Source organism: Phaethon aethereus, assembly GCF_964289735.1.
Source record: "Phaethon aethereus genome assembly, chromosome: Z".
Lineage (NCBI taxonomy): Eukaryota > Metazoa > Chordata > Aves > Phaethontiformes > Phaethontidae > Phaethon > Phaethon aethereus.
In genome coordinates this window covers 10,761,281-10,778,478 of record NC_138577.1, presented here as the reverse complement: position 1 = coordinate 10,778,478, position 17,198 = coordinate 10,761,281, and the positions used below count along the sequence as shown (strand labels likewise).

General features: G+C 52.8%; 4 protein-coding genes across 6 annotated transcripts in view; 1 reads left to right on the top strand and 3 right to left on the bottom strand.

Moving 5' to 3' along the window:
* UBAP2 (ubiquitin associated protein 2) overlaps positions 1-17,198 on the top strand; it is a 103,360-nt gene that overhangs the window by 82,155 nt on the left and 4,007 nt on the right. For all 3 annotated transcript variants that reach the window (XM_082013515.1, XM_082013514.1, XM_082013513.1), the window contains exons 21-24: positions 13,322-13,400; positions 14,852-15,066; positions 16,429-16,528; positions 16,613-16,720. In XM_082013515.1, coding sequence (XP_081869641.1) covers positions 13,322-13,400; positions 14,852-15,066; positions 16,429-16,528; positions 16,613-16,720 — 502 coding nt within the window. The remainder of the gene's footprint in view (positions 1-13,321; positions 13,401-14,851; positions 15,067-16,428; positions 16,529-16,612; positions 16,721-17,198) is intronic.
* LOC309415858 (interferon-like) lies at positions 1,338-2,248 on the bottom strand. The gene has a single exon (XM_082013520.1). The coding sequence runs from the start codon at positions 2,134-2,136 to the stop codon at positions 1,561-1,563; it is 576 nt and encodes a 191-aa protein (XP_081869646.1). The 5' UTR covers positions 2,137-2,248; the 3' UTR covers positions 1,338-1,560.
* LOC309415860 (interferon-like) lies at positions 6,060-6,858 on the bottom strand (the record flags this gene model as incomplete). The annotated part of the gene is made up of 1 exon (XM_082013522.1): positions 6,060-6,858. The coding sequence occupies one exon, from the start codon at positions 6,856-6,858 to the stop codon at positions 6,283-6,285; it is 576 nt and encodes a 191-aa protein (XP_081869648.1). The 3' UTR covers positions 6,060-6,282.
* LOC309415807 (interferon-like) lies at positions 9,708-10,418 on the bottom strand (the record flags this gene model as incomplete). Its single annotated transcript, XM_082013445.1, has 1 exon — positions 9,708-10,418. The coding sequence occupies exon 1, from the start codon at positions 10,302-10,304 to the stop codon at positions 9,708-9,710; it is 597 nt and encodes a 198-aa protein (XP_081869571.1). The 5' UTR covers positions 10,305-10,418.

Genomic DNA, 17,198 nt, shown 5'->3' with positions numbered 1-17,198 from the left:
GCGGCCGGTCACAAGCGGTGTTCCCCAGGGCTCTGTTTTGGGGCCGGTCTTGTTCAATGTCTTTATCGATGATGTGGATGAGGGGATTGCGTGCCCCCTCAGTAAGTTTGCAATGACACCAAGTTGGGCGGGCGTGCGGATCTGCTCGAGGGCAGGAGGGCTCTGCAGAGGGATCTGGACAGGCTGGATCGCTGGGCCGAGGCCAGCTCTGTGAGGTTTAACAAGGCCAAGCGCCGGGTCCTGCACTTGGGTCCCGACAACGCCATGCAGCGCTGGAGGCTCGGGGAAGAGCTGCTGGGACGCTGCCCAGCAGAAAAGGGCCTGGCGGTGCTGGTTGACAGCCGGCTGCAGATGAGCCAGCAGTGTGCCCAGGTGGCCAAGAAGGCCAGCAGTGTCCTGGCCGGTGTCGGAAATCGTGTGTCCAGCAGGAGTAGGGAAGCGATCGCGCCCCTGTACTGGGGCCCTGGTGAGGCCGCACCTCAAACCCTGTGTGCAGTTTTGGGCCCCTCGCTACAGGAAGGACATTGAGTGGCTGGAGGGAGTGCAGAGAAGGGCAACGAAGCTGGTGAGGGGTCTGGAGAACAAGGCTTACTGAGGAGCGGCTGAGGGAACTGGGGTTGTTGAGTGTGGAGAAGAGGAGGCTGAGAGGTGACCTTCTTGCTCTCTAGGACTAGCTGAAAGGAGGTTGCAGCGAGGAGGGTGTCGTCTCTTCTCCCAAGTAACTAAGCGATAGGACGAGAGGAAATGTCCTCATGTTGTGCCAGGGGAGGTCTAGGCTGGATATTAGGACAAGTGTCTGTAGTGAAAGAGTGGCCAAGCATTGGAACAGGCTGCCCGGGGAAGTGGTGGCGTCACCATCAGTGGAGACGTTGAAAAAACGTGTAGACGTGGGACTTTGGGACACGGTTTTGTGGGCGTGGTGGTCTTAGGTTGACGGTTGGGCTTGATGATGTTGGAGGTCTTTTCCAACCTTTGTGACCGTATGATTCGTCGTACTGAGGACTCCGGAGCTGATCATCAGTCGGCCTAAAGCGGGATGGAAGGTGTAAAATGTGGAGGAGAGAAGGGCCGAAGCGATGGTTGCGATGACGATGGCTAAAGGCGGGCAGAAGTTTTCGAAAGAGGCTTTGGAAAGTGCCTGGCTGGGGAGGTGCCAGAGAGAAGGGTGGGCCCGGGATGTGGCGAGCCCTGTTTGGAGCCGGGCGTGGAGTAGGCGCTGCGTGGAGGTGGCTTCCCCCCAGCCCCAGGGTCCTTCCTGTGCTTCTGAGACAAGAGGCACTGTCAAGCTTTTTGCAAGAGGACTTTATTTTCCGTTGAATAAATAGGTGAATAAATAGATAAAAAACCATTGTCACAATAAATAGAGTGAGTTGTCTCGGTAGAGGAGCAGTCAGTGGAGGCCGAGGTTGCAGGGCCGTTGGCGCAGTGTCCGTGTGCCTGGGTCAGGGGAGGCGGGAGGACAGAGGTGGGGATGGGGCGGTGGTGGAGCAGCAGCGGCGGTGGTGGCGTGGTCGTGGGCGGGGGTGCGTGGGGCCGGGCGGGTTGTTTGGGGTCGTTGGGCTAATTGCGCATGGTGCGGGTGAGGTTGTGGAGGTGTTGGAAAGAGGCGCGAGCTTCGAGGCGGACGTGGTCCCAGGCGCAGGCGCTGTGGTTGTGGGTGCGGAGGAAGTCCTGGATGTCCCTGAAGTATTTGCTGATGCTGAGCAGCAGGTTGCGGGGCCCTCGGCCTTGGAAGAGCGTGCCGCTGGCTGGCAGGCATTGCTGGAGCTGCTGGATGTGGTGCTGGAGGCTGTTGAGGAGGTGGTGGCGTGCCTGGGCGTCCCAGTGGTGGGGGGTGCTGGGGCTGCTGAGGGTGTCGAAGAGGTGCTGGAGGATGCGGAGGGCGGTGGCGGCGGCTTGCTGGGGGTGGCTGGTGTGGAGGAGGGCGTCGGGGAAGAAGGGCGCCTGCTGGTGGTGGCAGGGCTGTGGCGGGCTGGGAGCCATGGCCTGGAGGAGCTGGAGGCTGTCCCAGGGGAAGGTGGCGTGGCGGGGCCGCAGGTGGTGGCAGGCGAGGGCGGTGGCGAGAGCCGTCAGGAGGAGCAGGAGCGCCGGGGCGCCGTGCCGCAGGCGGGGCTGTGGGGCTGCGGGCGCAGCCATGGTGGGGCTGTGGGTGCTGCGTGGGTGGTGCCGGGCAGGAGCCCGGTGAGGCTTGGTGGTGGTGCGGGTGGGCGCTGTGCCTGGGGTGCTGCCGGGTGGCCGGGTTTATGTGGTGCCGCGGCTTTCCCTTCCTTGCTTTCTGATTGCGGCGAGTTTCCGGCTGTGGTTTTCAGTTTTGGCTGGTGGCTGCGGCGGTCTTGGGGAAGTGCGTTGGTGGGGTGGCCGAGCGTGGGGCGGGCGGTGGCGGTGCTTTGCCGGTGGTGTGTTGTGGGCAGGTTGGCTGCAGCGGTTGAGTGGGGGATGCGAAAGCGCTGGGGCAGAGCCCTTGGGGGCAGCTGTGCCGGGGAGGTGTGTGAGGGTTTCGCCGTCGCCTGCGGGGCGAGCCCTGGTGCCGCTTTTCTGCAGCTGAAGTTTCCCTTCCTGCGCAAGTGTCTTTTCCGTCTGTAATGCCGTGGCGTTGGTTGTGGTCTGTTTTCCTTTCTCTTGGGGCTCGCCGTTGTTTTCATCTTAGCGGGTCTTTTCCTTTCGTGTTGGGAAGGCTTGGGCAGTGATGTCACTTGGCAGAGCCTGGGGAGCCCCGTCCTGGAGCGAGGGCCTGGGGGTGGCGGCGGCTTGCGAGGAGGCGGCTGCAGGTGTAGGCACCTGAGCATTGGGCGTGTTCCTGGAGGGAGCTGCCCCAGCTCCTGTGCTGGAAGCGTCTGAGATGGGGAAGACGGGCAGGAGGAAACCCTTGAGGAAGAAGGAAGAGGATATGGGCAAGAGTTTTGCTGCTCGCCGTGCTGCTGCGCTGGGGCCCGGGCTGCGGTCCGGTGCGCGTGCCGCTGCAGCAGAGGTCTTGTTGTGTTTTCTCTGCCTCCTTGCCTGAGGTGGCTGGAGGGCAAAGAAGAGAACGTCCCCCGTAAGCGAAGGGTCTTGCGTTTGGGATGGCGTGAGGCCGTGGGCCGCTCGAGGAGGGGTGTCCAAGAGTCGTCTGGAGGTGGAGCTGAGCCAGCTGATGTAGTTGCAGAGCTCTAGCGGGGGGAGGAGGCGGAGGTTGCACTCGCTGAGGTTTCCAGGTCCCTTCCAACGGCAAGGATCGCGATCTGCTGGTGCGAGAGAGGCTGCCGCGTGTTTTCTCAAAGCTTTTGGCGCAGGGGGAACGCGTGTGTGGTGGCGGCGGTGGTGTCAGGGCGGTGTCGGGCTGGGAGCCGTGGTCTTGTGTGGCCAGAACGAGTTGCGTTGGTGTGTGCTGTGCTTGAGATGCTGGCGCGTGGACGATGACTCGGCGTGCCCAGGGGCCGTCACCGCAGGAGGCAGGGTGACGGTGGAGGTCCATGGCTGGACCTTGCCCGTATTGCCCTCACATAGTTGGTGCTGGAAGGTGTTTTCAGGGAGCGCTAACGAGAGAGCTGTGGTGAAAAAACGCCTGCAGTGGCAAGAGTAGCGGAACTCAGCCTAGCGAAAGCGCTCTGTGCCGTGCCTCTCCTTCACGGAATGATAGAACGGGTTGGTTTGGGAGGGACCGTGACGGGTCACGTAGTGCATCGGCCCAGCAACGAGCAGGGCCGTCTTCAGCTGGCTCAGGCTGCTCAGAGCCGCGTCCGACCTGACCTGACCTGACCTGACCTGACCTGACCTGGAAGGTTTGCGGGGATGGGGCATCTAGCACCTCCGTGTGCCAGTGTTTGACCACCATCATGGTAAAAATGGTCTTCGTTGTATCTAGTCTGAATCTAGGCCCCTGTAGTTTGCAGCCATTAGCCCTCGTCCGATGGCAGGAGGCTCCATGAAGAAGTCTGTCCCCATCTTTCTTCTAAGCCTCCTCTTCGTATTGAAAGGCCGCAGCAAGGTCTCCCCGGAGCCTTGTGTTCTCCAGGCTGAAGAAGCCCAACTCTCAGCCTTGCCTTGTAGGAGAGGTATGGCAACCCTCTGAGGGTGTTTGCGGCCCTGCTCTGGACCTGCTCCAACAGGTCCGTGCCTGCCTTGTTACGGAGAGCAGAGTAAACCCGTCGTAACCCAGGGGGAAGCAGTTACCGACCTGCTAGGCCGCTTGGACTCTCGGAGGGCTTTGGGGCTGGATGGGATGCACCCAAGAGTAGTGAGGGAGCTGGCGGAGGAGCTTGCCAGGCCGCTCTCCATCGTTTATCAGCAGTGCTGGTTAAGAGGGGAGGTCCAAGATGACCGGAGGCTTGCCAGTGTGACACCCGTCTACAGGAGGGGCGGGAAAGCGGATGCGGGGAACTACAGGCCTGTCAGCCTGACCTCGGCACCGGGGAAGATTGTGGAGCGGTTCACGCTGAGGGCGCTCACAAGGCCTGCGCAGGACAAGCAGGGGATCAAGCCCAGCCAGCACGAGTTCATGAAAGGCACGTCCTGCTTGAGCAAGCTGCTGTCCTTCTATGACCAGGTGAGCCGCCTAGGGGATGGGGGAGAGGCTGTGGCTGTCATCTCCCTGGACTTCAGTAAAGCCTTGGACACCGTCGGCCGCAGCATTCTCCTGGAGAAGCTGGCGGCTCATGGCTTAGAGAGGTGTACTCTTTGCTGGGTAAAAAACCGCCTGGATGGCCGAGCCCAGAGAGCTGCGGTGAACAGAGTTAAACGCAGCTGGCGGCCGGTCACAAGCAGTGTTCCCCAGGGCTCTGTTTTGGGGCCGGTCTTGTTCAATGTCTTTATCGATGATGTGGATGAGGGGATTGCGTGCCCCCTCAGTAAGTTTGCAATGACACCAAGTTGGGCGGGCGTGCGGATCTGCTCGAGGGCAGGAGGGCTCTGCAGAGGGATCTGGACAGGCTGGATCGCTGGGCCGAGGCCAGCTCTGTGAGGTTTAACAAGGCCAAGCGCCGGGTCCTGCACTTGGGTCCCGACAACGCCATGCAGCGCTGGAGGCTCGGGGAAGAGCTGCTGGGACGCTGCCCAGCAGAAAAGGGCCTGGCGGTGCTGGTTGACAGCCGGCTGCAGATGAGCCAGCAGTGTGCCCAGGTGGCCAAGAAGGCCAGCAGTGTCCTGGCCGGTGTCGGAAATCGTGTGTCCAGCAGGAGTAGGGAAGCGATCGCGCCCCTGTACTGGGGCCCTGGTGAGGCCGCACCTCAAACCCTGTGTGCAGTTTTGGGCCCCTCGCTACAGGAAGGACATTGAGTGGCTGGAGGGAGTGCAGAGAAGGGCAACGAAGCTGGTGAGGGGTCTGGAGAACAAGGCTTACTGAGGAGCGGCTGAGGGAACTGGGGTTGTTGAGTGTGGAGAAGAGGAGGCTGAGAGGTGACCTTCTTGCTCTCTAGGACTAGCTGAAAGGAGGTTGCAGCGAGGAGGGTGTCGTCTCTTCTCCCAAGTAACTAAGCGATAGGACGAGAGGAAATGTCCTCATGTTGTGCCAGGGGAGGTCTAGGCTGGATATTAGGACAAGTGTCTGTAGTGAAAGAGTGGCCAAGCATTGGAACAGGCTGCCCGGGGAAGTGGTGGCGTCACCATCAGTGGAGACGTTGAAAAAACGTGTAGACGTGGGACTTTGGGACACGGTTTTGTGGGCGTGGTGGTCTTAGGTTGACGGTTGGGCTTGATGATGTTGGAGGTCTTTTCCAACCTTTGTGACCGTATGATTCGTCGTACTGAGGACTCCGGAGCTGATCATCAGTCGGCCTAAAGCGGGATGGAAGGTGTAAAATGTGGAGGAGAGAAGGGCCGAAGCGATGGTTGCGATGACGATGGCTAAAGGCGGGCAGAAGTTTTCGAAAGAGGCTTTGGAAAGTGCCTGGCTGGGGAGGTGCCAGAGAGAAGGGTGGGCCCGGGATGTGGCGAGCCCTGTTTGGAGCCGGGCGTGGAGTAGGCGCTGCGTGGAGGTGGCTTCCCCCCAGCCCCAGGGTCCTTCCTGTGCTTCTGAGACAAGAGGCACTGTCAAGCTTTTTGCAAGAGGACTTTATTTTCCGTTGAATAAATAGGTGAATAAATAGATAAAAAACCATTGTCACAATAAATAGAGTGAGTTGTCTCGGTAGAGGAGCAGTCAGTGGAGGCCGAGGTTGCAGGGCCGTTGGCGCAGTGTCCGTGTGCCTGGGTCAGGGGAGGCGGGAGGACAGAGGTGGGGATGGGGCGGTGGTGGAGCAGCAGCGGCGGTGGTGGCGTGGTCGTGGGCGGGGGTGCGTGGGGCCGGGCGGGTTGTTTGGGGTCGTTGGGCTAATTGCGCATGGTGCGGGTGAGGTTGTGGAGGTGTTGGAAAGAGGCGCGAGCTTCGAGGCGGACGTGGTCCCAGGCGCAGGCGCTGTGGTTGTGGGTGCGGAGGAAGTCCTGGATGTCCCTGAAGTATTTGCTGATGCTGAGCAGCAGGTTGCGGGGCCCTCGGCCTTGGAAGAGCGTGCCGCTGGCTGGCAGGCATTGCTGGAGCTGCTGGATGTGGTGCTGGAGGCTGTTGAGGAGGTGGTGGCGTGCCTGGGCGTCCCAGTGGTGGGGGGTGCTGGGGCTGCTGAGGGTGTCGAAGAGGTGCTGGAGGATGCGGAGGGCGGTGGCGGCGGCTTGCTGGGGGTGGCTGGTGTGGAGGAGGGCGTCGGGGAAGAAGGGCGCCTGCTGGTGGTGGCAGGGCTGTGGCGGGCTGGGAGCCATGGCCTGGAGGAGCTGGAGGCTGTCCCAGGGGAAGGTGGCGTGGCGGGGCCGCAGGTGGTGGCAGGCGAGGGCGGTGGCGAGAGCCGTCAGGAGGAGCAGGAGCGCCGGGGCGCCGTGCCGCAGGCGGGGCTGTGGGGCTGCGCGCGCAGCCATGGTGGGGCTTTATGTGGTGCCGTGGCTTTCCCTTCCTCACTTTCTGATTGCGGCGAGTTTCCGGCTGTGGTTTTCAGTTTTGGCTGGTGGCTGCGGCGGTCTTGGGGAAGTGCGTTGGTGGGGTGGCCGAGCGTGGGGCGGGCGGTGGCGGTGCTTTGCCGGTGGTGTGTTGTGGGCAGGTTGGCTGCAGCGGTTGAGTGGGGGATGCAAAATTTTGATATGTCTACACATGGGGCATTTTTACTTCTGATGTGTCATTTTTGCTCTTTCTCCTTTGTCTCCCGGGCTAGCTTTCATTCCTCTTGTGTTCTGTGAATTTCCCTTCTTTCCCAAGTCTCTTTTCTTTTGTAATTCACCAGGTTTGGTTGTCGAATTTTTTTACTTTCTGTATGTTTTTCAGCGTTCTCTTTATATGCATATAGAAGTTGTTTGTATGTTTTGGGCGATTTGTAAAATTATGTTTTTGTCAGGAGTTCGCAGTAGCCCTCCAAGTCTGGATGGCTTTTGAGGTGGTGGCTTGTGTCTAAGCATTTGAGGCCTGAATGTTTGTTGATTCAGCCTGTATATCTTTGCTTCCCTGTCCCCGGTTTGAACCTCTTCATTGTGGGGGATATGAAGTCTTCTTCACACTGTTGCTTATTGCACAATGCGGAAATGGAGACAGAACCGTTTTCAAGTAGTGGTATTTTTTCTATTTTTGCCATTTGAGGAATTTTTCATGACCACTGTCTCATTGTGTTGCACAGAGGAAAAAGTCCTCTACAAACAGTTCCATTTTTCCCGTTTTCAGCTTTTACATGGTGGAATGCATGCGTCTTAATTTATGCCCTTATACTACTGGAACTTCTCGGTTTCTCTGTCCCTTTTTTTTTCTTTTTTTTAATCACTGTTCATCAATCATTTCTTTCCACTTTTACAGTTCTTTTTCAGTGAGCTATTTTTGCTCTGGATGTCCCAAGTGCAATTTAGTGCTGAGGGTAGGTGTTTCCAGAGGAAGTTGCTGATGGCCTTGTTCAGTGATGCTTTTGTATACTTCTCCAGGAATCGACATCCCACAACCTCCCTGGTCCCTCTTCTGATGTTGTATCACCTTCATAGTAAAGATTATAATGTGCTTATTCTTTCATGTTTGAATTCCCTCTGTTTCAGCTTACCTCTGCTCCTCTGTTTTTATGTCTGAGGAGGGTTTGTGTCTTCAGCTACCTTGGAGAAGACAGAGCCAATGAGGACCCCCTGCCTGACATCACAGCGTACTTCAGATTAGAATGAACATCAGGAGGACTATAGTACAACCTGGAAGTTGCCTTTGAGGTGTCCTACTGTGTACCTGGATATATTTGGTCCCAGTTGTTTTCTTGATCTCCAGCTGCATGGGAAGTGCCCATTTGTATTTGCATGGAGCAGTGCTCTTGCAGCGATGTTGTGGTGACAGTGGTGTGACACTGAGCATGGAGAACAACCTCTTTATCCTGTGCAGGAGGAGGCCAGAGCTGCTGAACTTTTGCATTTTCTTGCTCGGGCTTACCTGGGGAGGTCAAAGCACCTGGGGCAGATATTTTTGGCTTGGTAGTTGGAGGGCGAAGGAGCAGCTGGTGCTGGTGCTGAGTGAGCAGTTTACTTCATGGGGAATTCTGTGGTGGTCAGTTTGGACCATGTTAGGTGGTGGTGTTTGGGGGATATATCTTTTTGTTTCCTAAGGATGTGTTGGGGTAAAGAAAGCCTAGGTCGATGAGCTCTGTGTAGTGATGCAAGTCCCCATGGCCACTGGTATGTGAGCGCAGGCAGCAGCATCCTGAGCCAGTTGTGGTGGTTGTAGGAGAGCTATGAGCAGTCCTGGGCATGTCCTATGTTTTTTATGGCTTTTTGGTGTTTCTCAGGTGGGATTGGTAGCACTGGGATGCTGTTTCTTGCCAAACCTCCACAGGCCTTAGTGGGACTCATTCTTGCCTCTTTGAGGTGAATCTTGTCCATTCCACCCTGCTTGGTCCTAAGCAGTGCTGTGGCATTACTGAATCGTTGGTTGTGATGGAGTGGTGGTTTGGAGGTGGCTTTCATGTCTTGGCAGTGGGAAAGGCTTGGGAAAGAAGGTGGGAGAGGAGGAGCATGCAGGGCAGTTGTCCTGTCATCTGGGTGAGTGTGTGCTCTGAGGGTCCGGCATTAGGGGGAGATGCCTGTGGGCTTGGAGGACCATGGTGGATCCCTGAGAGTGGCCTGCTCTCCAGAGCCTTTGACCAGTGTAGGAGGCATTGGTGGGACAGGCTGCAGGAGGGAGGCTCATCCCTGCCTGCAGACACCCTGTGTTTGCCTATTAGGTACACGCATACTGACTATCTCTTCCTTTTTCTTTTTTGTTTTTGCAAAAAGTCTTTATTTCTAACAAGTGAATAAATATGTAAGTACATAAATTTCAATATATAAATTAATGACTGCCTAAGTAAATAAATAAATAGAGTTCTGTGATAAATAGTCGTTGGTGTGAGAGTCCCAGAGTGTCCATGGGGACCTTCCCCTTACTCATGAGAGGTCGCAGTCTGGATGGGCTAGATAACGCCATGGGTAATAAATACCACCCCTCTCCCCATCGCCTCGTGGCTGTCCATGGTGGTGCAGCATAGCAATGACCTCCTCCTTCCTTTCCAGCAAAGTTGTGGCCATGGTGTGGGTGCACAGGCTGTGCCACAGCCTGGCCCCGGCCTCACCATGGTCATGCCCGTTTCCCCATCCATGCAGGCTCCTGGCTGGAAGAGATGTGAGTAGTGCTGAGCGACCCCAGCTCGGGCAGCTGCAGCCTTCTGCTTGACCTGTGGCCACCAATGTTGGCTGAGGATGGGCATTCAGTGCAGGTGTGTTTAGTGGAGGGCAGGAGTGGCTCGGCTCTTCATCCGCCGTAGGAGTGTGTCCATGTGTTGGAAGCAGATGCGAGCTTCGAGACGGACGTGGTCCCAGGCGCAGGCGCTGTGGTTGTGGGTGCGGAGGAAGTCCTGGATGTCCCTGAAGTATTTGCTGATGCTGAGCAGCAGGTTGCGGGGCCCTCGGCCTTGGAAGAGCGTGCCGCTGGCTGGCAGGCATTGCTGGAGCTGCTGGATGTGGTGCTGGAGGCTGTTGAGGAGGTGGTGGCGTGCCTGGGCGTCCCAGTGGTGGGGGGTGCTGGGGCTGCTGAGGGTGTCGAAGAGGTGCTGGAGGATGCGGAGGGCGGTGGCGGCGGCTTGCTGGGGGTGGCTGGTGTGGAGGAGGGCGTCGGGGAAGAAGGGCGCCTGCTGGTGGTGGCAGGGCTGTGGCGGGCTGGGAGCCATGGCCTGGAGGAGCTGGAGGCTGTCCCAGGGGAAGGTGGCGTGGCGGGGCCGCAGGTGGTGGCAGGCGAGGGCGGTGGCGAGAGCCGTCAGGAGGAGCAGGAGCGCCGGGGCGCCGTGCCGCAGGCGGGGCTGTGGGGCTGCGGGCGCAGCCATGGTGGGGCTGTGGGTGCTGCGTGGGTGGTGCCGGGCAGGAGCCCGGTGAGGCTTGGTGGTGGTGCGGGTGGGCGCTGTGCCTGGGGTGCTGCCGGGTGGCCGGGTTTATGTGGTGCCGCGGCTTTCCTTTCATCATCATCATTAGGCAGAATTTCCCTGTTTCCGTTTTCAGTTTTGCTTTCCGTTTATTTTCTCCTGAGGGTTTTGTTGTGCTTGTCAAGTGTGAGCAGGAGGTGGCTGTAGGGAAGGGGAGCTGGTTCTTTCCCAGGGCTGCTGTCGAGGTGTGGGGGGAGCCTGGCTCCTGCGCTGGTATGGTTCAGCAGGGGATGAAGCACAGCGGCAGAGCTTTTGGGGCAGCTGTGCTGGGGATGTGTTTCAGGTTTCCTTTTTGTCTATTTTATGAGTTGTCTGCCTTGGTTTTTATTTTCAGGTTTCTATGCCTACCAACATCTATCTATCTTATAATTCTATCTTCTTTATTTCATGCATTGATATTAGTTGTATATATGAGTTATTGCATGTTTTCCTTTATTTCTTATTGACAAATATTTGTAGTTTGTCAGTCTTCACTCCCCCCCCCACCCCGCCTTTCTCTATAGCATCTGCAGCTTTGCAGGTGGTTTCTTCTTTCTGCAAATATTTTACAGAATGTTTTTGGGGTCATCTGTCATCCCACCCACCCCCTGAGTTATTTGTCCTCAATGTGTTGATATTTTTAAATAAATGCATAAATGTAACCAAGGATTTTTCAACTATTCATGCAATGATTGTGATTTCTAGATTTTGGGGGTTTTGTTGTGTTTTGAATTTGTTGTAGAGATTAGGCAGCATTAGGTGTTTGGGAGGCAGGAGCTGATGGGAATATTTGTCATTGACATGCTGGTCTGCTTACATCTAGAAAGCGAAAGTGGGCAGAGTCCCAACTGCAAGTCGTTACTGCTTCCTGGGAAGCTTCCCTTGCTCTTCCTGATAGAGCAAGAACGGGGGTTTCTCCTGAGGTCTGGGAGGGATTTCTTTTCGAATTTAATGCAGTTTCTTAATGTGTATGTGGATACTTGTGAATTCTCACTGTGTTCATTATGATTTTAATTTTATTTTTGTGTGTATTACATTGGGATATGCTACCTTTTCTGTTAGTCTGTTGCAGGCTACCTGTGTAAGCAGATGCCTTAGCTGGTGTGCATGGTACCTAGTGAGCTGCTTGGTGGAGCTTAAATCTATTACACCAGATGACTTACCATTTTTTAGTCATTTTCTCTCTCACTTGTTGAGTCTATTCCTGATACTTCAGTTTTGACTTTAGGCACCTTCTCCTGCATGCTCTCTGTAGGTCAGGAATTACCTGTGTTGTTTGAAGAGCAGAGTATCTCTTCTGATGTTTTCCTATGGGTAGGCAAAAGATAACTGGGTTGCACTTGTATTTTCTAATGATTTTTTTGTTTGAATATGCATATGCACAGGTGTATGGGATAGGGATATGCAGTGCTGATGTATGTTAGTTCCAGTTCATATCGACTGGATCCTGTTTAGATCTCTTTTCCAAATCTACATTTTGTGGCATTTTCCTCAGAAGGAGACAGGAGCACTGCTTTTGAGTAACCTGCTAAGACTTTTAATGTGAATTTGGTTGTGTTTTGTTAAATGATTCGTGGCAGAGTGGATCAGGTATAGTTACCTGGGAAGGAAAGGATGGAATATGGCACTGTTTAAAGTTACAGAAAGCAATAAATCTTTGCCAGATTATGTCATGTTCAGTCATGGAGGACTGGGTGTAGGAATCGGGGACGTGATGCCCAGAAATGCAAGGTGGAAGGTGCTGTCAACTCTGAGAAAGCATTTGAGATGCTGGGGAACTTGCAGAGAAGGGTATGGAGGAGGATGTTTTTCCAGTGTTGGACAGTGTGCGGAAATGGATCCATGACTTGTTAAAGCATTAACTCTTGATGGATTGGAGGTGGCGAGGAGTAAACGATGAGAATTAGGAGGAAAAACACGTAGTACAGTACCAGCCCCACACATGGAGTTCACTCAGAGAGGGAAGGGCAAAGTTTTCTCTTTTTCTTACAAACTGAAGACAAAATGCCGGTTTCGTTTTGCTGGCATGTCCTGTCATCTCAAAGTGCGAGCTTTCTAGGGTGAGGACTGTCTTACCTTCCTGTAGAGGACCTAGAAGAATGATCTAAGTCAGTGCTCTCCACCTTCTTTGATCACACAACCCATCAGTAAAAAATTTGTGAGCACTCACCCTCAATATATTTTTATTTCTAAATTACATATGTATACTACTCTGTTAATATGTATGTTATAAAACATCCACAAAAATAAACATTTTTAAAAGGATGAGAGAAAGGTTAAACAAACACAATTTTAAAATTTTAAAAATTTTATTTATTAATGGTACCAGAAACATTTTCAGGATGCGCTCCAATGGATTGTCTTTTGCACCCCACTTTGGAGACTACTGATCTGAGATCTCCTGTGATATAGTTCAAATAAATTTTCCAGTCATCAGGTAGTAACTCTTTTTCTCCATTTTTTTCTTTTTAAATATTTATACTGTTTTCCTAGCTGACATTTCCACTTTCAGAAAAGAGGGCATTGTACAAGGGTAAAAACTTTGTACTACATCCACATTGCGATTACAGTCCTGGCCTGACCCCAGGTCTTGGGCCCTCGATGGTCTGTCTTTCCTCCAGGTGCAGTCTCGCTGGAAGATGACAGCTCAGAGCTGAGGGTTGGGAGGGGAAAGTGTTTAGTCATTGCTTTTAACTTACCATTAAGAGATGAAGTATTTGTGTATAGTATTAGAGATGTCTATAGAGTCGGTTAATTTTGAAGTTGACAATCCAGGTAAATCTTCAGCTCTGCTGTAAGCGATAAAGTCAGCTTTTGCCCAAACTTTCTTTAGTTCTTCTTTTTAAAATTTTCTTGTGCATATGTATAATACAAGGTTCATAAGAGCTGTCCAGCTCTGTTATGGTTTCAACTATTAATAAATGATGCTGTCTCTTTCTAAGGATTACTACGGAATTACATTCCCTGCTCCTGCAACCTTGACAGGCAGAGATGGGAGCCTTGCTAACAACCCGTACTCAGGTGAGTGCTATTTAGAGACAAGGATGGTAAGTGAGACATGCTGGCCATCTTGCCAGTGCTGAAAGAACAGTCATTTTTCCCTTCTGTAAGCAGTTAAACCCATCAGTCCAAACTGGTCAGACAAAAGCCAGCATCACCCTCTCAACCCTGATGTTGATGTTTCTTCATGGTGTTGGTCAGTAATTCATACATGACAGCTTCTGGGAGTAAGTTGGATAGTCTTTGAGAATAAGTGCAAAATTGTTATGAATGGAAACGGCAGTGTCATGTAGTGCCCTTCCCGAGCACATACAAGTGCTTAGTAAATTTTCCATAGCTTAATCATTCTTCTTGAAGTTCAGCTGGCTTGCTTTCCTTTTTTGGCACTGGAATAGACCCCTCTCAGAAGCTTCCATACTTTGTTACTGCTATTTTAGGACTTGTATGTTCCCAGCAGGAGCTGCATCTAGCAGGCTCTCCCTCACCCTTCCCAAATCTAATGGACTTAATTCCCAAAACCATGTGGTCTAAGAAGCCCTTCCTCATTCCTGCTCTTGCTCTTCAGTTGTCAAGGTGACTTAATGACATCCATGATTTTCAGCCAGTGGTTTTCTTCCACTGCCATCTGATTACATCTTAAAATTGGAGCCACAGGTGTGATAATTTCTATAATGATGGTATTAAGTGTTGTCATACTTATTGGTAACGAACATAAAGGAATACTGGTTAGGAATGAGATAGACGTGATTGATATATGTCACCTCTCTAAAAACACGCGAATGTGCTGTTCTGTAGGCTGCCAGAAAATGGAAGTGTTCGGGAGTTTTCTTCTGCGTAATCACACCCTCTTGGGAGGCTACTTTTGGGTTAATAACTGAATTTCCCTTCCTACTTCTTCAATAAGGTGGCCCGCGATGCAAGCCTTGCTTTCCTGGCCTTCAGCTACTGTCTCCAGAACTTTGGTGGTGTGAGGAACCAGACATCTAACTAGTCATGCTTGACAAATAAACAGACATTGATAAAAATATGCCCATCACTGCCTGTAAATCCTAACTTGCTTTCAGCCCATGAAGCTTAGCTAATCGGTTTAACCTCCAGGAGAGTCACACTTTAACCCAACAACCATTTGCTCTTTGGCTATTTACCATACTTCTGCTTTTAGCATGTTTTATTGCAATGATCAGATGGTAATGAATCTGCTCAGAACATGTGAGATAGGTAAGTATTGGTATCTCCATTTTATCAATGGATTAGCCGTGGCACGGAGTTCTGTGCCATAAACAGGCAATGTCCCTGTAGCCGTCAGAAACAGAGATTAGGAGAGTTCTTCTCATGAACAGCTGCAGCCTTTCAAGTGTAGGATGTGCTGTCTGCTGTAGTTGTCTGCTTGTATTCAGAGGATTTGAATCCTTTGAATCCTCCACTTTTGGAATGGCTTTGATAGCTTTTCTGATCAGTTCTTTCTTTCACAGGTGATGTAACAAAATTTGGCCGTGGGGATTCTGCCTCCCCTGCTCCTGCTACTACGCTCGCCCAGCCACAGCAAAACCAGACGCAGACTCACCATACCACTCAGCAGCCCTTCCTCAACCCAACCCTGCCCCCGGGGTACAGCTACACAGGGCTACCTTATTACGCTGGTGTGCCTGGTGTACCCAGTGCATTCCAGTATGGGCCAACCATGTTTGTAAGTGTGACAGCCTAAACTGTAACCCGCCCTTTGTGCCTTTCTGGTTTTGCTCATTTTACTCTTTCCAGCCCAAACCTTCTACAGCTTGGAATCACAGGATGGTTTGGGTTGGAAGGGACCTTTAAAGGTTATCTAGTCCAACTCCTCTGTCATGGGCAGGGTCATCTGTCACTAGATCAGGCTGCTCAAAGCTCCATCCAACCTTACCTTGAACACTTCCAATGATGGGGCACCCACAACTTCTCTGGGCAACCTGTTAGAGTGACTCACCACCTTGTTGTAAAAAATCTTCTTCCTTATGTCAATCTAAATCTGCCCTCTTTTAATTTAAAACCATTACCCCTGTCCTATTGCAACAGGCCCTGCTAAAAAGTCTGTCCCCATCTTTCTTACAGGCCCCCTTTAAGTACTTTCAGGCTGCAAGAAGGTCTCCCCAGAGCCTTCTCATCTCCAGGCTGAACAACCCCAACTCTCTCAGCCTGTCCTCCCAGCAGAGGTGTTCCAGCCCTCTGATCATTGTTGTGGCCACCTCTGGACTTGCTCCAGCAGGTCCATGTCTGTCTTGTACTGGGGACCCCAGAGCTGGATGCAGTATTCCAGGTGGGATCTCACGAGAACGTAGTAGTGTCGTCTTCTCCAGCCTGCAAGGGATCTCCAAAATCGTGCAAGCATGAGGGGAAAAAAAAAAATTTCTTCCGTAAGAAAACAGGAAATTTAAAAGGCCAGAACTCATGGACTCCTGCACTGTAAATAGCAGACAGCTGCAGCTCATGGACTCAGTGTTCCTGAAAGCCCTTACCAGTCTCTCAAGACTTAAGGGGAGACCCAAAGCTGAGTGAGTGCCTAGGAAATCCTTCTGAGGATGGAAGAGATCCCATTAAGTCAGAGAGCAGCACTGGTAGTCTCAGGTGGAAGAAGGTTATTTGGGAGGAGGTGGTACTCCAGGCAGAAGGGTGGATGAGTCTATTTTAGGGCCCTGTAGGACTGTTCTATGAAACAGCCCCAGGCAGGAGTTGGTGTTGCATTGATTGTGGAGGGAGAGCACTATGGTTGCTCCTTCTTGTGTCCGTGGATGAGAATTTGCTGTTTACAGTCAGTGTATGAAAGAAATACAGGGCCTGTTCTGAGACAGGGTTGCACTGCAAGCAGTGGGGCAGCTCTAGCAGAAAACCTGGGGCTTGCACAAAGTTGCTGCTGGAAACGTGAGTGCCATGTCCCGTGCCATCCCGGTGCTCCCAGTGCCAGATGAAATTTCCCGTGTGAGGTGGAGGTGCCTTCCCCACTAGATGGCAGAGGGAGCTTGTGCTTTGCCTGCTGTTCCCCAGTTAACAGCACCTTTTGTTCCCTTCCTTTGTTCAGGTACCTCCAACATCTGCTAAACAGCACGGAGTCAACCTGAACACTGCGTCAACTCCTTTCCAGCAAGCGAGTGGCTATGGGCAGCATGGCTATGGAGCAGGTATGCTTACCTGCTGCGCCTTTCATGTGAGCGTCTGCAGAGCTGCTTGCACACTGTAACACCTTGTCTTGTACACACCGGCAGGCTATGATGACTTAACGCAGGCAACGGCAGCTGGAGATTACAGCAAAGGAGGCTACAGTGGGTCATCTCAAGCACAAAACAAATCTGCTGGCACTGGACCTGGGAAAGGTAACACATGAGACTTGAGGCTGCTCTTGAGTGGGATTTCGTAGGGTAAACTCCCAGTATTGCCAGTGCTGTGCAGTCAGCACAGCAGCCAGCTCTAAACAGGGTCATGATCCAAGCTGTTTCTCCATCTCCCGTATACAAAATGCTTTTTTAATGGCCTGAGTGTCCCTTCTAAACCTCATGGCTGAACTTTATATAAGTATTTGTGTGGCTGATGTGCAGCTTTGTCCACAGTTATACAAGGGAGTAATGGTGAGCTGTTTCCCCTGTCAAAGTTTTCTTTGCTGAAGAATAGTAGTCCAGTGGTCCACTGATGGCTAGATTTTTACTTTCTTGGTAGGCACCTGAGATAACTGTGTGTTAGGAGTGAGCAGGGCCTTGTTCACACACCTCTGGGCTGTTTCAGCTGCTGTTTGTACACCCTGTAACTCATTGCATTGTTTCATGACTGGAAATGTTTCCTTTGTGACTGTAAAAG

What these genes read in the sequence shown, in the direction of transcription:
- LOC309415858 (XM_082013520.1), bottom strand. Translation starts at nt 2,136, where the DNA reads ATGGCTGCGCCCGCAGCCCCACAGCCCCGCCTGCGGCACGGCGCCCCG.